This window comes from Hipposideros armiger, unplaced genomic scaffold (genome assembly GCF_001890085.2).
Source record: "Hipposideros armiger isolate ML-2016 unplaced genomic scaffold, ASM189008v1 scaffold_19, whole genome shotgun sequence".
Lineage (NCBI taxonomy): Eukaryota > Metazoa > Chordata > Mammalia > Chiroptera > Hipposideridae > Hipposideros > Hipposideros armiger.
In genome coordinates this window covers 2,473,575-2,493,347 of record NW_017731369.1, presented here as the reverse complement: position 1 = coordinate 2,493,347, position 19,773 = coordinate 2,473,575, and the positions used below count along the sequence as shown (strand labels likewise).

Sequence of the window (19,773 nt, the reverse complement as noted above, 5' to 3'; positions counted from 1 at the left end):
GGCTTCAAATCTCAGCCTGCTGTGTGGCCCTGGACAAGTTACTGTACTTCTCTGTGCCTCAGTTTCCTTGTCTGTAAGATGTAGGTAACAAAAGAAAGAACCTTATAGGGTCATTGTGTGGATTCAGTTAGGTCTTGAAGTCAGTGTTTAAAATGGTGCTTGACACAGAGGCACTCAACTCGAGCTGCTATTCCGATTTCTAGGTCAGGCCCAGCTATCTTGTGGGAGGAAGAGATTCCGGCATTGTGGGGACCTTGAATCTCTGCCAGTGCTCATGCTAATGAACGAGTTCTTATTGGTCTAAGGTGGAAATCATCCCACAAACCCACCTGCCCTGGGACCTATGGGTGGGCAGCGAATTATTCTTCCCAGGTGAAAAGGGGTTGGAGGTAACTAAACCCTAGCACACCTAGGTACCTTTGGCCTAAAAAAAAATGTGCCCTTTTCAATCCAGGATGGGGCCATTGCACAGGGCACAGGACTAAGCCATAGCATAAGCATGTGAATTTAAAATAACGCACAGGCTTGTGTAATGGAAGAGCCTGCACTACCAGTAGTTGGGCAACTTTGGAAAGCCTCATTGGCCACATCTATAAGGTACTACGGATAATCATAGTCATTAACTCCACAGGTTTAGAATGAGGATTTGGTTAGATGACATGTAAAAGCAATTAGCATAGTGCATGGCACACAGTAAGGCCTCAATAAATGGCAGCTGCTATTACAAATAAAATAATATATAATATATGATAATTATTACTGTTGTTTATCCACTTTTCTGAATAGAGCATGCACGCATCAAGCCAGAGAAGGTACGACAGACAAAAGCCAGCTCAGAACGCAGATACAAGGGGTCAGAGCTCAGCCAGCACTTGAGTCGCACCACCAAGAATGGGGACCAGTCAAGTGTATCTACCAAGCGGCTCAGCCTTACCAGCCCCCGGGCTCCTTGGAGACGTTGTGAATGAGGGCACCACGGCAGAAGCTCAGCTCATCACTCTGCTTGGCTTTGTAGTCATACAGAGCTTTCACGGTTCTCTGAGGCTTTCAGGGAAAACAAGAAAAAAAAGGTCAGGCCGGCCGACGTGAGCGGAGGGAGGCGACTGCTTTCCCTGGCATATTTGGCTCTTCTTATTAGAAGTGGGAGGCTTCAGTCCGAGGTTACAGTGCCATCTGCTGGCGAAGTTCTGACATTGCAAAGGAACCGTAGTCCTAAAAAGTCTCCAGGGAGGGAGGATGGGGACTGGCCTTGTCAGAGCCAAGGCCACCTCAGAGTCACCCCAAATCTCTCAATTTCCTCAACAAAGAAAGGCTATACTTTTAGGTTAAGCCACACCACCATCTCTGAAGTCCTCAGTGCCCATGCTCAATAAACCCTCCCAGAAGTTCAAACTCAACACTGTTCCAGGCCCTGCAGGGCCTCACCAATAGTTTACCTAGGTCAGAAATCCCCTAACTAGACTCCTGCAGGACACTGACATTTTGCAAGAGTCACTGAGGCGCTCCTCCATTATATTCATCAAAAGGTGGCCTCTGCATTGGCAGAAACAAGTAAGCCAGAACGTACTCAGGATAAAAATTTTCTGTGATGACTGTGCTTTAATGCCTGCTGCTTGGCAAGCAATAAACCCATGGCAAAATGAACACCCACACAGCAAGCAAAGATTAATGGGAAAACCTCTGAAAGTGTCAAACCTGCTTAGATAGCAACTTTCCCCTCCCCCTACCCAAGGAAACAGGAATAGGGGTTTTACAAGGAATCCAGTAAAAGTGTTCCTTAGAGCACAGGCTACGGAGTCAAATATGTGGGTTCAAGTTATTGCTCTGCCCCTTACTCCTATATAACCTTGAGGCTCTCTCAGCCTCAGTTTCCCCATCTGTGAAATGGGAATTAAAACTTGACATGCTTCACAGGGTTGTTGAGACTATTAAATGAGATAATGCATGTAATGATAAAAATGACAATATCGAGCATTTCTGAAGGGCTTACTATAGTCAAAGCACTGCTCTAGGCATTTTATCTATAGTCTCTTCTTTAATTCTCCCAAAAATCCTAACAGGTAGGAGCAGCATTACCATGCCCATTTTACAGATGGGGAAACCGAGGTACAGAGAGATGAAGTATCTTTGCCCAAGGTTAACCAGCTGGTAAGTGGCTCAGCTCAGAGATGAATCGTCAATGTAAGTTATTGCCATAGCTCATGATGTTCCTTAAGAAGCAATCTAATCTGGGTTCTACAGGCTCTGCCATAGGAGGCTCCAAGCGGAGGCTAACCAGGTCTCCCGCCCTTGTCTCCCCCACCTGCAAATAGAGCCTGCTCTACCAGCACATCTTGCTTTCAGGGTGGACATAAGGATCGAAGCCACATCTTTCGCCATGAAACTCCACAGGTCACTGCCAGGCTCCAAGGCCACAAGGAAGATACAGCCAGTGGTAGAGGTGGCGGTGCCGTATCATGGCTTCCAGAAGGAGCAAGTCTCCAGCCTGACAGATGGTCCTTCATGAACTACACAGAAACAAGCCATCCATCAGATGACCAAGTAGGCGTGTGGCAATGAAAAGTGGCTGAGAGCGCATACATCGCAGCTCCAAACCTTCCTAGCTATGTGACCTCAGCAATTATTCAATATTCAACCTCTATGTGCCTCAGCTTCCTCATCTGTACAATGGGCACAAAAAAATAGTACCCATTGCATGGCTTTTGTGAAGATTAATGAGCTGTCAAGTGCTTAGAACATTGCTTGATGTGTGATCATCGATATGTTACCTATTATTGATCCAGTCATTCCAGTTCTAACAACTCATCCAAAGGGAAGAATGCAAAAGATACCCAAAGCATCACATGTGGAGGAGTTCATTTTAGGGTTAACAAGAAGAGTGAGGACCAAAAGTGACCCAATGGCATAGGAAGATTTTTCTCTTTAACTTGGTTCACTTGCCAGGACTTAAACATGGGGAAATTGCACATAAAACATCTAGATTATTGGCTTATCTTGAGAAATCAGGCCTGGCCTGCTCCCTGGAAAGGATCCACGTTCACGGGGAGTGGCTGGCTGCCCTTGAGTCAAACTGTGTGTTCCTCAGTTTACCTAACCCCCCCCCCAATCCCCGACATCTGGCCCCCAAATGAGGCCATGTCATTCTCATTACCAAAGCATTCCTCACTTCCAATAAAAGCTCTCACAATTAAGCTAAGTCCCCTAAACGTTTTTCACACAGCTCCATTTGTCTACCACTTTTTGAGACTTCATTTCCTGCTGAAAGGGATGTGCTGTGGCCAAGGATTATAAGTTTTAAAAAAGGAAAAGATATATGTCTCTGGATTTCTACAGAGCCCACCAGTGGGGTCCCTTTTTAATCAAGAACTGTACACAAATCGTGTGCCAGACAGCACCCCCCCACACACCCCGCACCCAAACAGAAAATTCGCATCATTCTTCCTCCACAGGCTCACACTAAATTTGAGATGAAGCCAGAGCCAGGAAGAGCTGGGGGCAAAGAGTAAACTCCCTCCCTCCCTGCATGAAATTACACAACAGCCAGGGTGGGAATAGGAGATAGCGTTCACACTGCAAGGAGGTCAGCGAAACAAACAGAATTTATAAACGCTCTCAACTCAGTCGGTGAGCAAGAGACATTTGAAAGATTTTTAATTAGAAGCCATTTGGCCCAAAGGTGGTTCATCAAACCTCAGAATTGTAGCAAGGCATAGTTGCATTTAGATGGATTTCTATTAACCTCTTCCCTGAAACTAGATGTCATATTGTCAATCATTTCTTCTAAAAAAAAAAAAAATTTTTTTTTTATTATTTTTTTTTTTTGGCCAAGTTTTCCAAAATGTTCCCTTGCCCTGTTACGATGGGGTGGGGAGAGGAGGAGGAGAAGTGGGGGGACTCCATGTCCATCTGGGGACCAGGAAAGAGTGTGAATTAAAGGTCGGCACTGTACCATAGAAGGGCTGATTTCACTGGGATCCACATACATTCTGCTGACGTCATACAGGGAGTTTATATCTCTTTCCTGAAAAAGAACGAAGACACATAAATGGGACCATCCATGCTCCTGGGATACCCCTTAAACTGAACGAGGATTTCAGGTGTTCCTGTGCTTTCTTACCTGCTGGTCAAAGAGCTGAAACTTCACAGTTCACTCATGCCTCATGGGTAGAGACAGTAAGGAGCTATCACGAAGTTCCCCAAAACTTGGAAGCTTTACCCCAAAACGAGAAAGGCCCCTATCCTGGCCTACTATGTGCCATGTCTCTTTCTCACCTGCATTCAGTGTCAGTAGCTTGAAACTGTCTGCCATGAAAGTATTTACACCATGGCAACTGGCAAATGCCACAAACCAGGGCTTCTTTTCTCAAGAGAGCTGGTTAAACATTTACTGCACTCACCGAAGACCCATCCTGCCCTCTACTATCTCTCACTGGGCTCTAGTCACACTGGCCACCATTCTGTCCCTCAGAGTCCCCTCAAGGCTCGTGCTGTGCCTGTTCCTCCCCCTAGAATCGGCTTCCTTCTCAGCCACCATGGCCAATTCATCCTCTCCTCTAGTTTTCAGCTCGCATTTTAACCCTCTGCACGAGGCCTTCCCTGACCTCCCCTGCCCCAATCTAATGGTGCCCACCCCTTACAGCACCATCCTGTTTGATTTTCTTTGGTTGTAATTCACACTGCCTGGAGGCACCTAATTTATGTGATTATCTGTTATCCAGCTCCCCTACCTAAAACCTAAATTTCCCAAGGGCAGACTTGACCCACCATACTCCCAGTTACCTAGAACAGTTCCTGGCACCTGGTAGGTGCACCATACATCTCTTTTCAGTAAGTTAATAAATGCACTGGATAGAAACTGAGACGTGGTCACCAGATCAGGTCTTTTTTCGGCTCAGAACCCTCCAATAGCTCAGAATAAAAGCAAGTGTCTTACAATGACCCTACACCATGCTGCCCTCTATTAATCCCCATCCTTATTAAGTTCTACCCCTATCTTAGCTCACTCAATTCCAGCCACACCAGCTTCTTCTCTGTGTCTCCAGGCACACCCTTACCTCAGGACCTTTGCACTCGCTGTTCCTTCTTCCTCCACGAAGCAGCATGACCCACTGCTTCACCTCCACTAGTGTCTGCTCAAATGTCGCCTTCTCAGTGACATCTTCCCAGGCCACCTTTCAGAATGGCGACCATTTCCCCATCACTCTGTATCCACTTGTTCACCTGCCCAGTTTGTTTTTCTCCATAGCACTTATCACCATCTGACACATGCTCTGTATTTTTTTTTAAATTTATCTCATGTATTACCTGTCTCGCCTACACTAGACTGCAACCAGCATGAGATCAGGGTCTTTGTCCACTGTGTTCAATTTTGTATCCTTGGGGTATCAGATACATGGTTTAGTGCACCATAAAAGTTTGCGGAATGAACAGATGCCTCAGAACCTCAGACGAGACATTCCACCAAATCACTAGTGAGTCAACCGCGTACCATATTGTAGCGTTCCAGGAGCTCAGGGGTCACGGGGTAGCGCAGTCTCATCTTTCGGTAGAGCGCGTGCTTCTCGTAGTAACTGACGAGCTCCACCAGACTCTCGAAGTAGGCGGAGGTCCCCAGCACAAAGTGCCGGCCATCCCGGTTGATGCGACAGTGCTTCACCTTGCCCCTGGCCCTGGAGGGGGAAGATCACACTGGGCTGACACACCAAGAACCTGGCAACCAGACAACTGCTCTATAATCCCTGCGTCTTAGAAACAACCTAGCTGTCCATTCTTAGGGGACCAGGTTGTACAAGGATGCAGCGCTCCTATGGAATACAATAATGTGGGTCTTTTCAGAGCAGATACAGAGGAGCCTGTACCTCAGGACAAATAAGGGGAATGACTCAACAGCTAGTTCCTCTCGCCTGCTACTCCTCCCCAACTGCAGAACTTGACTTTTTGGGAATACCCTAGTGTCCAGATCAGGATCAGCAAACTATGGCCCACAGGCCAAACCCGCCCCACCCCGTTTTTGTAAATAAAGTTTTATTGAAACATGGCCACGTTCATTTGTTTATGTATTGCCTGTAGCTGAATTCACTCTACAAGGGCAAAGCCAAATAGTTGCAACAGAGATCATATGGTTTGCCAGGCCTAAAATATTTACCCTCTGGCCCTTTATAGAAAATGTTTCCCCATCTCTACTCTCGAACTCTGGGACTTGGTGCCCGAATCCTTAAATCTTATCTAAAAATGAACCAACTAGTGCAACAGCGGAATTTTCTTTCCCCCAAAAGGAAATAAGTCTTTTATTTCCTCAGCCATTTGAAACAAGGGGGGGGGGGAAGCCAATACAGAACAGACTCCTCAGTCTTACTAGCTTTCATCAGCAAGAATAGAAACATTTGGGAAAATAAGTTTTGACCTTAACTTTACAGCCAAGAGCATCTTTTTATTAAAACTGTCTAACAGCACAGTTACTATAGGCGAACTACTCATCTTTTAAAAATGTTGCACCTGAGAGACCTTTTTTATGGTTTTAAAACACATGTCCTGTTTAAGCCATTTCTTCAAAAAGCCCTGTAATAATTGCTAGAAGACTTCTGTGTCAGTAGCCCATTTGCAGTCTTTAATAAATTAAATTTAAAAAAAAAAAAAAGAAAGAAAGAAAAAGAAATACTGCTGAGTGGAAAAACAAGCTGCAGAATGAGATTATAGGATGATCCCATTTGTATTTTTTAAAACGAGAACAGATTACCCACACACAAAATGGCACTTTATATTTTCCATAGGTGCATACATATGTACGTCAATATTTTTTTTTAAAGTCTCGATGGAGACACCCGTCAGAAAACTCTACTTTCTGCAAGATGAGGATTATGATAAGTAGGACCACCAGAGACTTCAGCCTTCATTGCACTGTCTTAATTTTTTTACAAGAAGACTATACCATTAAAAAATTCATTTTAAAGGTTTTTACAAAAGCGTCCTAGGGCAGGGGGCTCTGGGGTATTAAGAGCATGGGTCACCTCTCTGAGCCTCAGTTTCCTCACCTCCAGTGCTGGGGATTCAAAGCTCCCATCTGGCAAATGTAAGCTTACCCAAGGCAAGCCCTGTGCAGTGTGTCCAGCACCGAGAGGGTACTCAGCGAATGAATGGTTAGGAAAATATAAACAAAGTCAAGTTTCCCTGGGCAAGAGATGGAAACAGGAGCAGGGCTGAAGTAGAAGTTGTGACTTCAGCCCTCCTGGACTGTGTTGCTATAGGTCAGAGGGCGCCACGTCCTGAGGTCTTCACTTCACCAAGAAGCCTCTGGTCCCACCAAGGGACACCTCCCACCCAGCACGCCCAGACAACAACTTCATCTCTTTGCATGGACTGGAAAACAGATGCTTCTCCTCTCCTGTGGAAATGCAGCCAGAAATTCAGTATATGTTCTCAGAGCCAAGAACAGCGCCCGGCATAGGAGAGGTACTCCACAAATGTATGTGGGGGGAGGAAGAAGAGGAAAAGTTCCTCCAGGCCTGTGCTCTCCCTCTGCCTGAAGCACATCCCCCACCCTGTCCCCATAGAACGCCTGTTCCCCCTCTGTCCCGCTGCCTGACCACTCTCTGAGACACTTATCACACACTAGTACAGCAATCTGTTTTTAGGTGACTCTCCTCCCAGAGGCAGTGCTTCTCAACGAGGGACAGAGATGCCCACCGCACACCCGGATCAGCGTGAGTCTGAACAAACGTGTGCGACCAGGGCAGGAAGAGGTCATTTTGACTATGACAGTGACTGAGGGCCCTCAACAGGCATGCAGCGCGGGGAGGCCAGAGACGTTCACCACCCCACCATGGTGGAAATATCCTTTCCCAACCCCTCCTCTTTGAGACACCACCTGCTGGACTAAGCTTCCCTGACAGAGTAACCGACCTCATGGCTGACTCATTCAGTCAGCACTTGCTGACCATCTGCTGTCTCCCACCTCATGCAAGGTAAGAGGAAACTGGTCAAAAGCAAGGAACGCTTGTGAGCAAGGTGACCTCTCTCATCCCCACCAGACTGTTGGCTTTGTGACAGCAGGACCAGGCTGTGTTTATCATTCCCACATTTCTGGGGCTCGGCACAGGGACTAGCACATGGTAGGTGCGCATTGAGCATGTACAGGGACTAGCACATAGTAGGTGCTCGTTGAGCATTTACTGATTCCTAAAAATGAAACACCACAGCCTTCAGGGTGCCTCCAATCTCATGGGGAGGACAGACACACAAACAGAATGGTGAACATATATACATCAAGCATCAATCTGGGGACCCCCCCCTCATTTTCATATATGTGGTTCTAGTGAAGTGACCCCAACCCCACTGTGAGCTGGAGGGTGCCCAATCAGAATCATAGCACCCAGCTCAAGCAGGGGACAGTGGGAGTACATCACAGGACTCGTCCTTTCTCCTGGGCACTGTCCTAGCACCCCAAGAGAAAGCCACCTGAGAATGAAGCCGTGGAGAGGAGCACCAAGACACACAGAGCTAGTCTCCTGAAGACTGTCAGGTGAGACCTGTCTCCAAGCCTGTCAAAAGCCAGTGTTACCTCTTGAGCATCTCAGTTGGTAGCGAACAAATCATACCCTTTTTGTTTGTTTCAGCCATCGAGTTTGATTTGTCACTTGTACTCAAAAGTATCCTGACTGATTGAAAGAACTACGGCATGATCCCCAACACCCAGCATGGTGGCTGTACAAGATGTTCAATTAAACACGCCCAGTTCCCATCCAGGCAGAGGAGGAACCACTAAGAGCTTTGGGGAACAGGGCAAAGGGTAGAGGCACCAATGTCAAGAAGCCCAGGGCATCCCTGCTGGCAGCACAAAACACAAAAGAGCCGTGCTGGCTGGAGTCGGCGCACAGTAAGCACACAGTAGGTCCTTGGTAAACATTAGTGATAATCGCCCACCAAGAAGGCAGCTCAGGGATAACTGGAGGAGAAGAGGACAAATCCAAATGCCCAGAGGGCCACCTGGCAGGACAATAGGATGGAAGGAACAGGAGTGGCCTGGGCACAGCGGGGCCCCTCCTGTGCAGCTGGTAACCACCATCACCAAATGGGGACATGGGCCCAGAGCTTCTACCTCAATCAGCAGCAATCTGAATTCTCAAGTGAAATTTCTTACATTTTCACATCACCATGCAAACCTGAGCAAAGCATCCACAGGCCCAATTTGACCCACTGGCCTCTTGCTTGAGACCTCACAGTGAAGGAAGAACACAGGCTTTGGAGGTCAACAGGCCTGAGTCTAAAATTCTGACTCATCCCAGGACTAGGCTGTGTGGCTCTAGACAAGTCACTTAACCTCTCTGGGCCCCCATTTCCTTACTGGATCTACCCCTCACCAGCTACAATGAAGGACTCAACCAGATGAAATCTCAAAGACAAGCCAGTATCTGGAACATTAGTTAGGAACTCAATATACAGTAGCCAGCATTCTATCACCATCATCAAGAATAAACAGGAGCTGGGAAGACAAAGGGACAGTAGGAGGAACTTGGTCTGAATCCCGCCTCCCCAACACTGTCATTGGTGGAAACTGGAGGAATCAGGTGTCTTGGGGTGGAATTAAAGTAGAGAACCACAGTCCTAGAGATGGTTGGTCCATACAACCTTCCCACTGGCAGTGCTGGGTGGCAAGAGAAAATAGGAGGATGTCAGATCTATAACATCACTGATCTGGGCTGCCTGGGCTGCCGGGGTTCGAATCCCAGCTCCACTACTTCCCGGCTGAGTGTCTCAGCAACTTACTTAACTACTCTGTTCCTGTTTCTTCCTCAGACACAGATCACAGTCACAGACTTGTTAAGAAGATGGAGTTCATATAAAACATTATTCTCAAGAAAACAGACCAGGGCCCAGCACACTGAGAGCACATCATTATTATTATTATTGTCGTCGTTGTTGAGCCTCTTGGGAGAGTCGCTGTGACCTAAACCTCCACCGGCAGGTCCCCCTGTGTTCCCCACACCTGGCCTTCCTAAACCTCCTCTGGAGAGCAGGCAGCAGGCTCCAGCCTGTGGACTTACCTGAAGGTGATGGCGTAGGAGTCGCTACCTTCCCGTTTCCGGATGAGAAAGGCCCCATCCCGGGGAACCCTCATCAGCATGTCCTCCGCTTCTCCACGGCTCAGCCCATCGTAGTACCACCTGCAGCAAAGGACCAGGAAATGGTCAAGTGAGAGGGCCAGCCGCAGAGGAGGACACAGTGGGCTGAGGAGGCCTGAAATATAGCCCCAGGAACCATTGTGGAAACTACACAGTGGGCCTCCGATCCAAAACGCTTCTGAAGATGGCATTTTTTTAAAAAGGCCACCAAGACACACATAGTTTGGGTGAAATGTTCATGTAGTGGGTCTGTTTGGAGCACAAGGGAATAAGTCAACTAATCTTTATTCCTCCCACTCCCCCACCCCACATTGGCCCAACTCTGAAGAGCCAGCCTCAGAGGATGGGACAAGCCACTGCAGAGCATCTCAGACAATAGGAGGCTCTCAGAGAACACAGGAAGTAGCGTTTTAGACAGAGTTTTTGTTTAGTTGGTCTTTGGTTACTTGAAAAGATGATGTGAAACAACAAATTTTAAAAGGCAGCCCGTATGAATATAGACAAAAGATGTAAAACATTATATAAAGCTGCCGTAAGTTATCTGGCTTTCTCAGAAATGTGCATTTTAACAGCCTTCTGCTTAAAACTTGCTTTTTTCTTTGTTTCCAGAATGGGTTAACCCTTTGCAAGGCATAACTGATATTCAGTTTACCAGGTAAAAAATAAGGAAGGGGAAACCTTTATAATGGCTCTTTCCTTGTTCGCTTTCAGAACAGGAATAAGCTTTGACAAGCAAAAGGATAGCACCAAGCCAAAATTAACCTCTGAAAATCAAGGCTCAGGAGCTCAGGACCATGAAGAAAAAGTAGAAGAAAGGAAGGGAGAGAAAAGAGAACGTGGGGCAAAAATAAAGGAGAGCAGGTTTTTGAAAACTGTGACCACCCCGGGAACTTTAAGAGATCCCAGAGGGCGAGCTACAGGGGAATTGGGGTCCAGCATATCCACGAGGCTGGCTTTTCTGATTGGTGAACACGGTCTGCAAGGGTGTCTGCGCTCCACTGAACCCATGGAGTTGCTGCCTGAGAGGTGCTGCCCCAAGAGCAATGGGCTCACGTACGGCTTTGATTCATGGGGGTTGGGGTTGGGCACAGGGTCAGTGAGCCGGAGCTCGAAGTCGGCACAGCGCAGGTGTGTCTCACGGTAGTGCTGGATGAGGGCATAGATGCTGGTGAACATGAGGTTGTCAGTCAGGTAGTACTTCATGATCCCGCCCTCCATGGTGGAGCGGATCCGGCAGTGCTGAACCCGGTTGGACCGCCTGCGGGGAGGGGGACAATATCAGTGCCCAGGATCGGTCAGCTGGCCCTTCCTGCACCCTGAGCATCAGAGAACACAGGCCAGGGCCAGAATTGCAGCCAGGGACCCTGCGAGGTGTGACCATACTGGCCTCCCCTTGCTCCGACAGCAGGCCTGGGGTTTTAGCACAGGTTGATCCTTTGACCTGGATTCCAGAACATTCTACCTACTTCCTCCACCCACTTGCCCCTTTTTACCTACATAACTTCCTACTTTGGAGCCAGATGACGTAGGTTCAAATCCTGACTGTGCCACTTACGAGCCACCTTGAACACACGACCTGTCCTCTCTTATTATCTTAGTGGTCAAACAACGATAATAACAATATTTTCCCTCATGGAGTTGTCCTGAAGCTTGAACGAGGTCACACATAAAATGTGTTGCCTGGCACATAATAAGCATGTGTTATCATGATTATTTGTATGCTGTTATTATCATTTTTTATCCTTCAGGTCTCATTTTAAAGCTACTTTTTTCAGGAAGTCGTCGTACCCCCGGACCTCCAACATTACCTTAGATTCCCTCTAAAAGACTTTCATAACATCTTGCATTTTTCTCACTGCACTTATCCAACTACAATGATGTATCATTTGCATGACTACTTGTTCATTGTCCATCTTCTCCACCAGACTCTAATCTCCATCAGGACAGGGACCCTGTCTGTCTCGTCACTGCTAAATCACAGTACTGACCACAGAGCTAGCACTTGATAAGTATCTTTTAATGAATGAAAGCACAGATGGATGCGTGAGTGAGTGAGTGAGTGGGTGGGTGGGTGGATGGGTGGATGGATGGATGAATGAATAAGAAAGATCACGACAGCTCCATAAGGCTGCCTTTAGAATCTGTATTTTAGAGACAAGGAGATGGAGAATTCAGGAGGCTGAGTGAATGGCCCAGGGTCATACCACCTGTTCCAGGACTGGAATTCGGGGCACGTGAGTGAGGCCATATTGTATTAAGTGAAGGGCTCAGATCCCATCTTTATTTAAAATGCTGATATTTTGTTCATCACGAATTTTTTTGTAAAACTTCTCTTTTTTTTTAAATATTGTCTTGAAATATCACTAATCTTGAAATATCACTGATTACTAAGTTTTGCCTAAATGAAGTCCAGGGTTCCAGTCCAGGCCTGCCTGAGTCTGGCCTGAGAGCCCACCACTTGCCACCCAGTTTCCCATCTGGCCAGCTGCCGGGGGAAAGTGGACATGCCCAAGGCAGAGGGCCATTACCAGAAGGACAGGGTGTAGTCATTGGGGAACCTCTCGCTCTCCCGCACCAAGAAGGTCCCATCCTTGCCCCCCGTTTCGTTGCAGTATTCCTGCAGCAGCTTCTCAGCACTTATCCTCTTCTCCACCTTCTTATGGAACCACTTCTCTCCAAAATGCAGCTCTGTGGGAGGGGTATCCTGGACAACGAAGAGAGGAGGGGTTTCTGAAAACCTGGACCAGAAACCCAGCATCACCAGACTGGTCCCTCTTCACATGAGAACTTGGAGGGCTGGATACAGACAGAGGCTGGCCTCACCTTGCCCTCACCTCAAGAGGTCTGGGAAGATAGCTTCCAATGCCCGCCACTGTCTACCACTTTCTCCTGACAGCTCTCATCTGTGGTAGCCTCCAGGAGTCCTGAGACATGGGTGGGGTAAGGGGTTCCCAGTTCAGCCCTCAACTCTATTGCAAAGGAAGTCTGAGAGCCATAATGCCCTGGGGGCTACACTCAAGAAACAGTACCAAGGAGGCCCAACAGCCCACGGGGAGAGGGCAGGAAAGCCAGGATGTGGGGCTGGACATAACATCCAAATATCCCCATCCTCCCTAGGGAGCACAAGCCATTCAGGCCCTTCAGAGAACAGGAAAGATCCTTGAACCTCATTGGTTACGCCCCTGGACCAGCCAGCCAATCAGAGAAGAGCCAGGCAGGCCTTGGTACCCAAAGGGGCAACTCCTTGGGCTGAGAATATCCAGGCCTGGTAGCCACAGGATGAGAGGAGCAGTCTAGGAGGTCTCCACCTACCTGGGGCAGTTCGTCTTCCATAGTCTGTTCAATGTCATCGCTGAAGGACAGCTTGGCATCCGCAATGGCGCAGTAGTGCCGAGTCCATTTCTAGAAAGCAAAACCAGCATTTGCTCTTCCCCAAAGTCTCTGCTCCATTAAATCTGGGGCCCAGGGCTCCCACCTGGCATCACCCCCCGCATTCCCTAGGGGCTCGCCTCAATAACTTTCACATACATTTATTGTGGTTTCACAGAATTTGATCTTCTTTGAGATGTTTCTTTTAAAACATCTATTTATTTTGGGGTTCTCTTGGCATTTTTAGGATTTTTTTATTCAATGTATCAAAGGGTAGGTGTTAACTGAATATCAAATTTCTATTTCATATTTAATTTGAAGCCTTTTATGAATGATGGGATTGTTTTTTGTGTCAAGACTGTCTTCTATTTCATCCATTTTTTAAGACTTTCAAGATTTCTCAGCCAGTTTGTCTAGAGACCCTTTCTTCAACATGTAATTGTGACTTAATTCTTTATTTAAATTTTAATCATTTTAACCATTTTTAATGTTTATTTCTAGGACACACGAATAGACATGTGAAAATACACTCAAATGGGTTTACATGTTAGGTTAAGGAATATAAGAAATGGTGCTGGCGCTCAAAATGCCTTATTCTCACCAAAAAATAAGGTTTCCAGTAGAACTGTCCCAGATTAGAAGACACCAAGGAGTTAGGACAACTAAATGCATTGTTGCATCCCGGGTTGGATCCTGGACCATTAAAAGGACATTAGTGGACAAACTGGTGATACTGATACTGTAATAAGGTCTATGAACTCGTCAGTAGGAATATGCCAATGTTAACTTCCTGGTTACAATAATTACGCTCTGATTATGTGGGATGTTAGTGTTTGGAGACTCTAGGTGAAGGGTATATGGGAACAATTCTGTGTGTGTGTGTGTGTGTGTGTGTGTGTGTGTGTGTGTGTAAATATGTAGTGTGTTATATTGAATACAAAATTATTTCAAAATAAAACATTAAAAATATAAAAGAAAAACAAGGTTTCATTGTAATGATAAATTCACTTGGGTGAAAACGGGAGTAAGACAAGAATATTCTCTGAGCTCTCCAGAAGTCCTTGGATACGTGCAAGGCTCTGGAAAGGGCTGCAAGAAGACCCACCTGGTCGATGGCATCCCACATGTACAGTTCACCCTGCTGCTTGTGCTCATCCTTCTTGTCCTCCATATTGACATCTATGTCACCTCGGGGGCCCAGCTTCTTATGCTGAGGGGAAAAAAACAAAACAAAAACATATATATATATATATATATATATATATATATATATATATATATACACACACACACATATAGCCTGACTCCCTTGAGACCCAGGTTTAGGATCTCTGAGCCAGCAAACATTCATCCACATTAGCCAGCCAGCAGGCATCCATCTGCAGCGTCCTACCTCAGGGCCTTTGCACTGTCTGTTCTCTCTGCCTGGCTCCTCGCTCACGACATTCAGCTCTGTGCTCGGTGTCACCTCCTCCGAGCAGCTCTCCTCAACTACTGATCTGAAAATCGCCCACACTCCCCTTCCCATCTCTTCACTCTCTAGCCCTTGGTAGTTATTTCTCATACTCTGAGTCCTATGTCTTTCTATGTATCTGTCTGTCTGTCTTCTGTCTTCCCTGCTAGAATATACTCGTAAGTCCCATGAGGACCATTAAAATGGAACATTAAAAATGGTTAAAAGTTCCCTGGGACTTTGTTTCATTCCTTGTTGGGTCTCCTGTGCTAGCTCAGCAGACAGTAAGTGTGTGACAAGGTATTTGATGAATCAATGATGCCACCCATGTGCCCGACATTCTCCAGCACACCGACAGGGAGGAAGGACAGCAGCCTGCCCAGTGGGCACAGGATGTGCAGGGCAACAGAAGGCACACTGAGGATGTAGGGTAAGGAGGCCTGGGTGCAAACAGCACTGCTGCCACTTTATCAGCTGTGTGACCCTGGGCAGGTGGCCACACTTCTGAGCCTCACAATTCTCATCTGTAAGATTAGGATGATGACTACAACACACTCACCTGGGTGAGTACTGACCACCCAACCTAGACAAGGTTGGGGTGACCTGGTGGAAAGAGCTCATGCTTAGGAGTCAGGCCTGGGTTTAAATTCAAAGCCTATCACCTTACTAGCTGTGTGACCTTGACCACATGACAATCTCTCAGTCTCAGTAACATCCTCCATAAACTGGGGATAATGACACCTCTGAAGGATCCTGTAAGCCAACGGGCATGTAAGATGCCTGTAAACAGTAAAGCATGACAAAGGTGTTCCATTTTGAACAGCCTTTAGCTATTTCTTTGGCAAGAGCTAACTGTGTAATCTCAACTGAGTCATTTAATCTCCAGACCTCAGTGTCCACATCTGTAAAGTGGGCGAGGGGAGGGAGCCTGGGTAAGTCTTGCAGGGTTGTGATGAGATTGAATAAGAAAATACTTACAACCATGCCTAGCCCAGCACACACTAGTTCTATCACAAATGCTATCTCCACCCCCTTGTCCCTGAAATAGAAAGGGGTGAGCCATGATGTACCACAGGTAGGGCAATGAGTGCTCTAAAAGGACCTTTACACTCTCAAATAAGAGCTGAAACTCCCTGGGGACACACAGAGAGCTGTCCTAACAAAAACAGAGGGAAGGGCTGGCCGAGTGGCGCGATGGGTAAGAACTGGCTTGGGATGCCAGAGGGCCCCAGTTCGGATCCCACATATGAGGGCCAGTGACACTGCCCTCTACAGCTAAGATGCTGAACAACAGCTCAACCTGGAGCTGGGCTGCCATGAGTCGCCGGCGACGGCATAGGCTGCAGCCCCTGTGGCAGTGGGTTGCCATGGGCTACCGTGTGTAGCCAGCAGCCAGCGTGAGCGGCCAGCAGCCGCAGTGAGCTGCCATCCAGAAGCCGGCGACCGATCTGCCTCACCTGGGAAGAGAGCAATGATGGTGCCAACTTGGGCCAGTGAAGCAATGTCCTCCACAACTAGACTGAAGAACAAAAGGACAGCAACTTGTCTGTTCCCCTTCCCCCAATTCCCCAATAAAAATCTTTAAAAAAAAAAAAAAAAAGAAAAAAAAAAGAGGGAAGCGACAGATGAGTGAGCTGGGAACAAAGAAACACAGTGACGTCCCCTGAAGATGCAATGACCAAACGCCTAAGAAGCTGGGGGCCCTCCCTGGCCCAGGTTCCTCTGTCACTTGTCCTGCCTTCCCCATGCTGGATGCTTCTCTTGGCGTCTCAATGAAAACTGCCCCAGGATCTTAGCCAAATCCTCCAAGTATGCTGGTGCTTTTAGTCTTGAGGGCACCAACGTCCCCTCCTCTGGATGGGCCTCAGCCAAAGCCCCCCGACACTGTTGCATGCTTCTCTGTTGATGGGTCTGTCTTCCTACTATACCGTGACCTCCTGGCACATAGGGAGTTGTCCCCAATATATCCAGTGACCCAGTGACAAAATCTGCCAAGTAAACACCTGTCCATCCTTCCATATCAGCCTGCTAGCTGTCAACAAAATCCATCCAACTCTTTCTACTAATGGTTGCTCTACTAGAGACTTCATATCCCAGCCTCCCTTGCAGGTAGGTGGTGTGGTCATAGGACTAAGTTCTCACACAGCACAGGACAGGCTGGGATGGGTACAGCTGACATGCACTTGTTTACTAGAAATCACTGGCCCTGGGCCCTCTCACATGCCCCTTTCTATGAGATGGAGCTCTACCACACACAGCAGGATGGTGCCCTAGGGCAGAGCCTTCACCATCTATGCCACGGGGCCTCCCCAGTTGAAGTCTGGAGAAGACTGTGGACCCCATTATCAGAATAATGTTTACATTGCATAAAATTATAAGAGAAACAAATTATATTGAAATATAATTATTAAGATATTAAATAAAAAATATTTACAGCGTACTAAAGATATTCTTTCTTTATAATATCTTGTATAAGATCTAGAGGCAGATCTAATAACTACCATAATTTCAAAATGGTGATGAGTACAACATTATTCTGACATATTTGCAATAACTGTAAATGTGATATGAAAATATCCATGATTTCTGCTGATGACAAAGCCCCAAGAGGCTTATCGCCAATATTCATAAGAGAAGGAAATGTTTTTACTTATAGGTTAATAAAAATAAAGAGACAATGTTTTTTTCCCAAAGTTCACACACCACCCCTCCTGAATTCTATCTGTGGATTCTTTCGGGGTCTCCAGAACCCCAGCTGAAAACCCCTTCCCTGGGAGAACAATACCTTGGATCCTGGATAACCTTGTGAGCCAGAGCTCAAAGCTTCGAGAACACTCCCCCTCAGATGAGGAAGAAATCAACTCTTACATGCTTTAAGGCACTGCATATCTGGTCTCTCTATCCTCATCATACAAATACCCAAATGTCACCCCTCTCCGTGGCATCTCTGGCACTCCTGGGCACAGCAATCACTCATGTCTCCCCACAGCGCTTGGCACACCACCCCATTAGCGCACGTAGCCTTTTTGGGCAGCTGCCAACCTCCAGTCCATCTCCCACACTAGACTGGGAGCTCCTGAGGGCAAGAACAGTGCCTGGGTCATTAGAACAACCCTGCCACCTTGCACGGGATTCAGAGAGGGGCATGGTGGAGGTGTGCCAAAAGAATGCACGGTTGTGAGTTATTACTTACATAGCACCTGCTATGGGACGGGCGCAGTTGTAAGCACTCGCACACCTACTTTCACATTATGTGCCCACAGCACACTAACCATGTAGGTTCTTATTATATCCAGCCCTGTCCCAGAAGACAGAGGCACCAAGAGGCTAAGTGACCTTGGCCAGGGTCACAGATTAGTAAGGAGAGCAGTAAGAGCCTGGGCAGTGGGACCTGGAGCCTGTGCCCTGAGCCACTGGCTCTCCTGAATGAACCAAAGAATGAATGAATGAATGACAGCAGCCCGAGGTCGCCTACCTTGATGATGATCTTCTCCCGCAGCTGGCTGGGTGAGGGCAGCTGGTCAGCACTGGCCTCCGTGGGCCTCATCAGCAGCAAGTCGCCGAACACCTCTTTGAACACTCTGGCCATGTAGCGCTGCTGTTCCACGCTACAGTGCTCCTCAATGGACAGGATCACCGGGAAGCTGCGGGTGGCAGAGGCCGGCCGGCTCAGCAAGGGGGCAGGCACTCCTTCTGCGCCTGCCTGGCAGAGTGGCTGGGGACCCCATCTGTGACTGCCTAGCGGAGGGGCAGGTCGGCTCATTATGGGGTACAGAGGTCACTGAACAGCCACATGGTTTCCTAGCGCCAGCCTCCTCCAGGCTCTCTGAACCAGGAAGTGACATGTGCTCTTGGCCTATAGGGGGCGCCAGCACTCAGCAGAGGACTTCCTGGCAGCGACTTTGGTCAAGGTGGAACCCAGGGTAGTGTGTTTGTGTCTGAGTGTGTGTCTGTGTGGCAGGTGGGGGGTACGGGGTGCGGATCTGTCTGTCTGTCTGCTCAACCTTAGCTGCCTTCCCCTTAAAGGCGAACCACCTGGAAATCAGACAGCTGACCTCGAGGTCACAAAGGCATGGTCTTTGATGGCTTGCACGACGTCATCAAACTTGATCTTTGTGGTCCGTGTCCAGCCGTGGTAGATGATGGGCTTCCCATCCGGCCCATCCCAGCAGTCCACTGATGGGAGAAACGTGCAGCCTCATCACCTGTCCATCACTCCCCACCTCGCCCAAGTCCACTGATGGCAGACATGCTGCCTGGCCAGCTACAAGATCAGCCCTGACCCCCATGCCAGCTCAGTTACTAGAACATGGAGGCCAAATCAATAATTACACTCAGAGGCTACCAACATGAGGACACATGTTACCTGTGTACATGTGTTACTTGTGCGGCTATGGAAAGATTTTGGTTGTTTAATTAAAGGTCCCTTTGTAATGCAATACATTTGTCCCAAAGAAACTATTTTAAATGTTTCTTTTCTAAAAAGACATTTATGTGTGTTTTATTTTCTGATTTTACTTGCCTGAACCGTGGCTTGCTTTTTTGCTAGTGGAACTAATACACAGCAGTGTGAAAATTTATTCTTAAAGGTTCACAGTAAAGTATTCAAACAGAAAACTAGATTACATAGAAGGTGAACATTCCCTGTATCTTCATCCCTCAGATGTAACAGGAACTAACAGTTTGAAACTTAATTCTTTCACATTTGCTCTTTCCCATGGGGAAGAAAGTATAAACTAGGCAACAGTCTATAGGAATAACTGCTGTTATAGTTTGATGCCATGATGAAAGGTTTTATATATATATATATATATATATATATATATATATACA

The 19,773-nt window shown here is 47.3% G+C and overlaps 1 protein-coding gene across 1 annotated transcript in view; it reads right to left on the bottom strand.

Moving 5' to 3' along the window:
- PLCG2 (phospholipase C gamma 2) overlaps window positions 1-19,773 on the bottom strand; it is a 155,023-nt gene that overhangs the window by 31,400 nt on the left and 103,850 nt on the right. The window contains exons 12-21 of the mRNA XM_019634773.1: window positions 18,996-19,116; window positions 18,416-18,584; window positions 14,593-14,697; window positions 13,431-13,520; window positions 12,647-12,822; window positions 11,176-11,376; window positions 10,041-10,160; window positions 5,489-5,669; window positions 3,950-4,021; window positions 935-1,044 (exon numbers count right to left, since the gene is read on the bottom strand). Of these exons, the coding sequence (XP_019490318.1) occupies window positions 935-1,044; window positions 3,950-4,021; window positions 5,489-5,669; window positions 10,041-10,160; window positions 11,176-11,376; window positions 12,647-12,822; window positions 13,431-13,520; window positions 14,593-14,697; window positions 18,416-18,584; window positions 18,996-19,116 (1,345 nt within the window). The remainder of the gene's footprint in view (window positions 1-934; window positions 1,045-3,949; window positions 4,022-5,488; window positions 5,670-10,040; window positions 10,161-11,175; window positions 11,377-12,646; window positions 12,823-13,430; window positions 13,521-14,592; window positions 14,698-18,415; window positions 18,585-18,995; window positions 19,117-19,773) is intronic.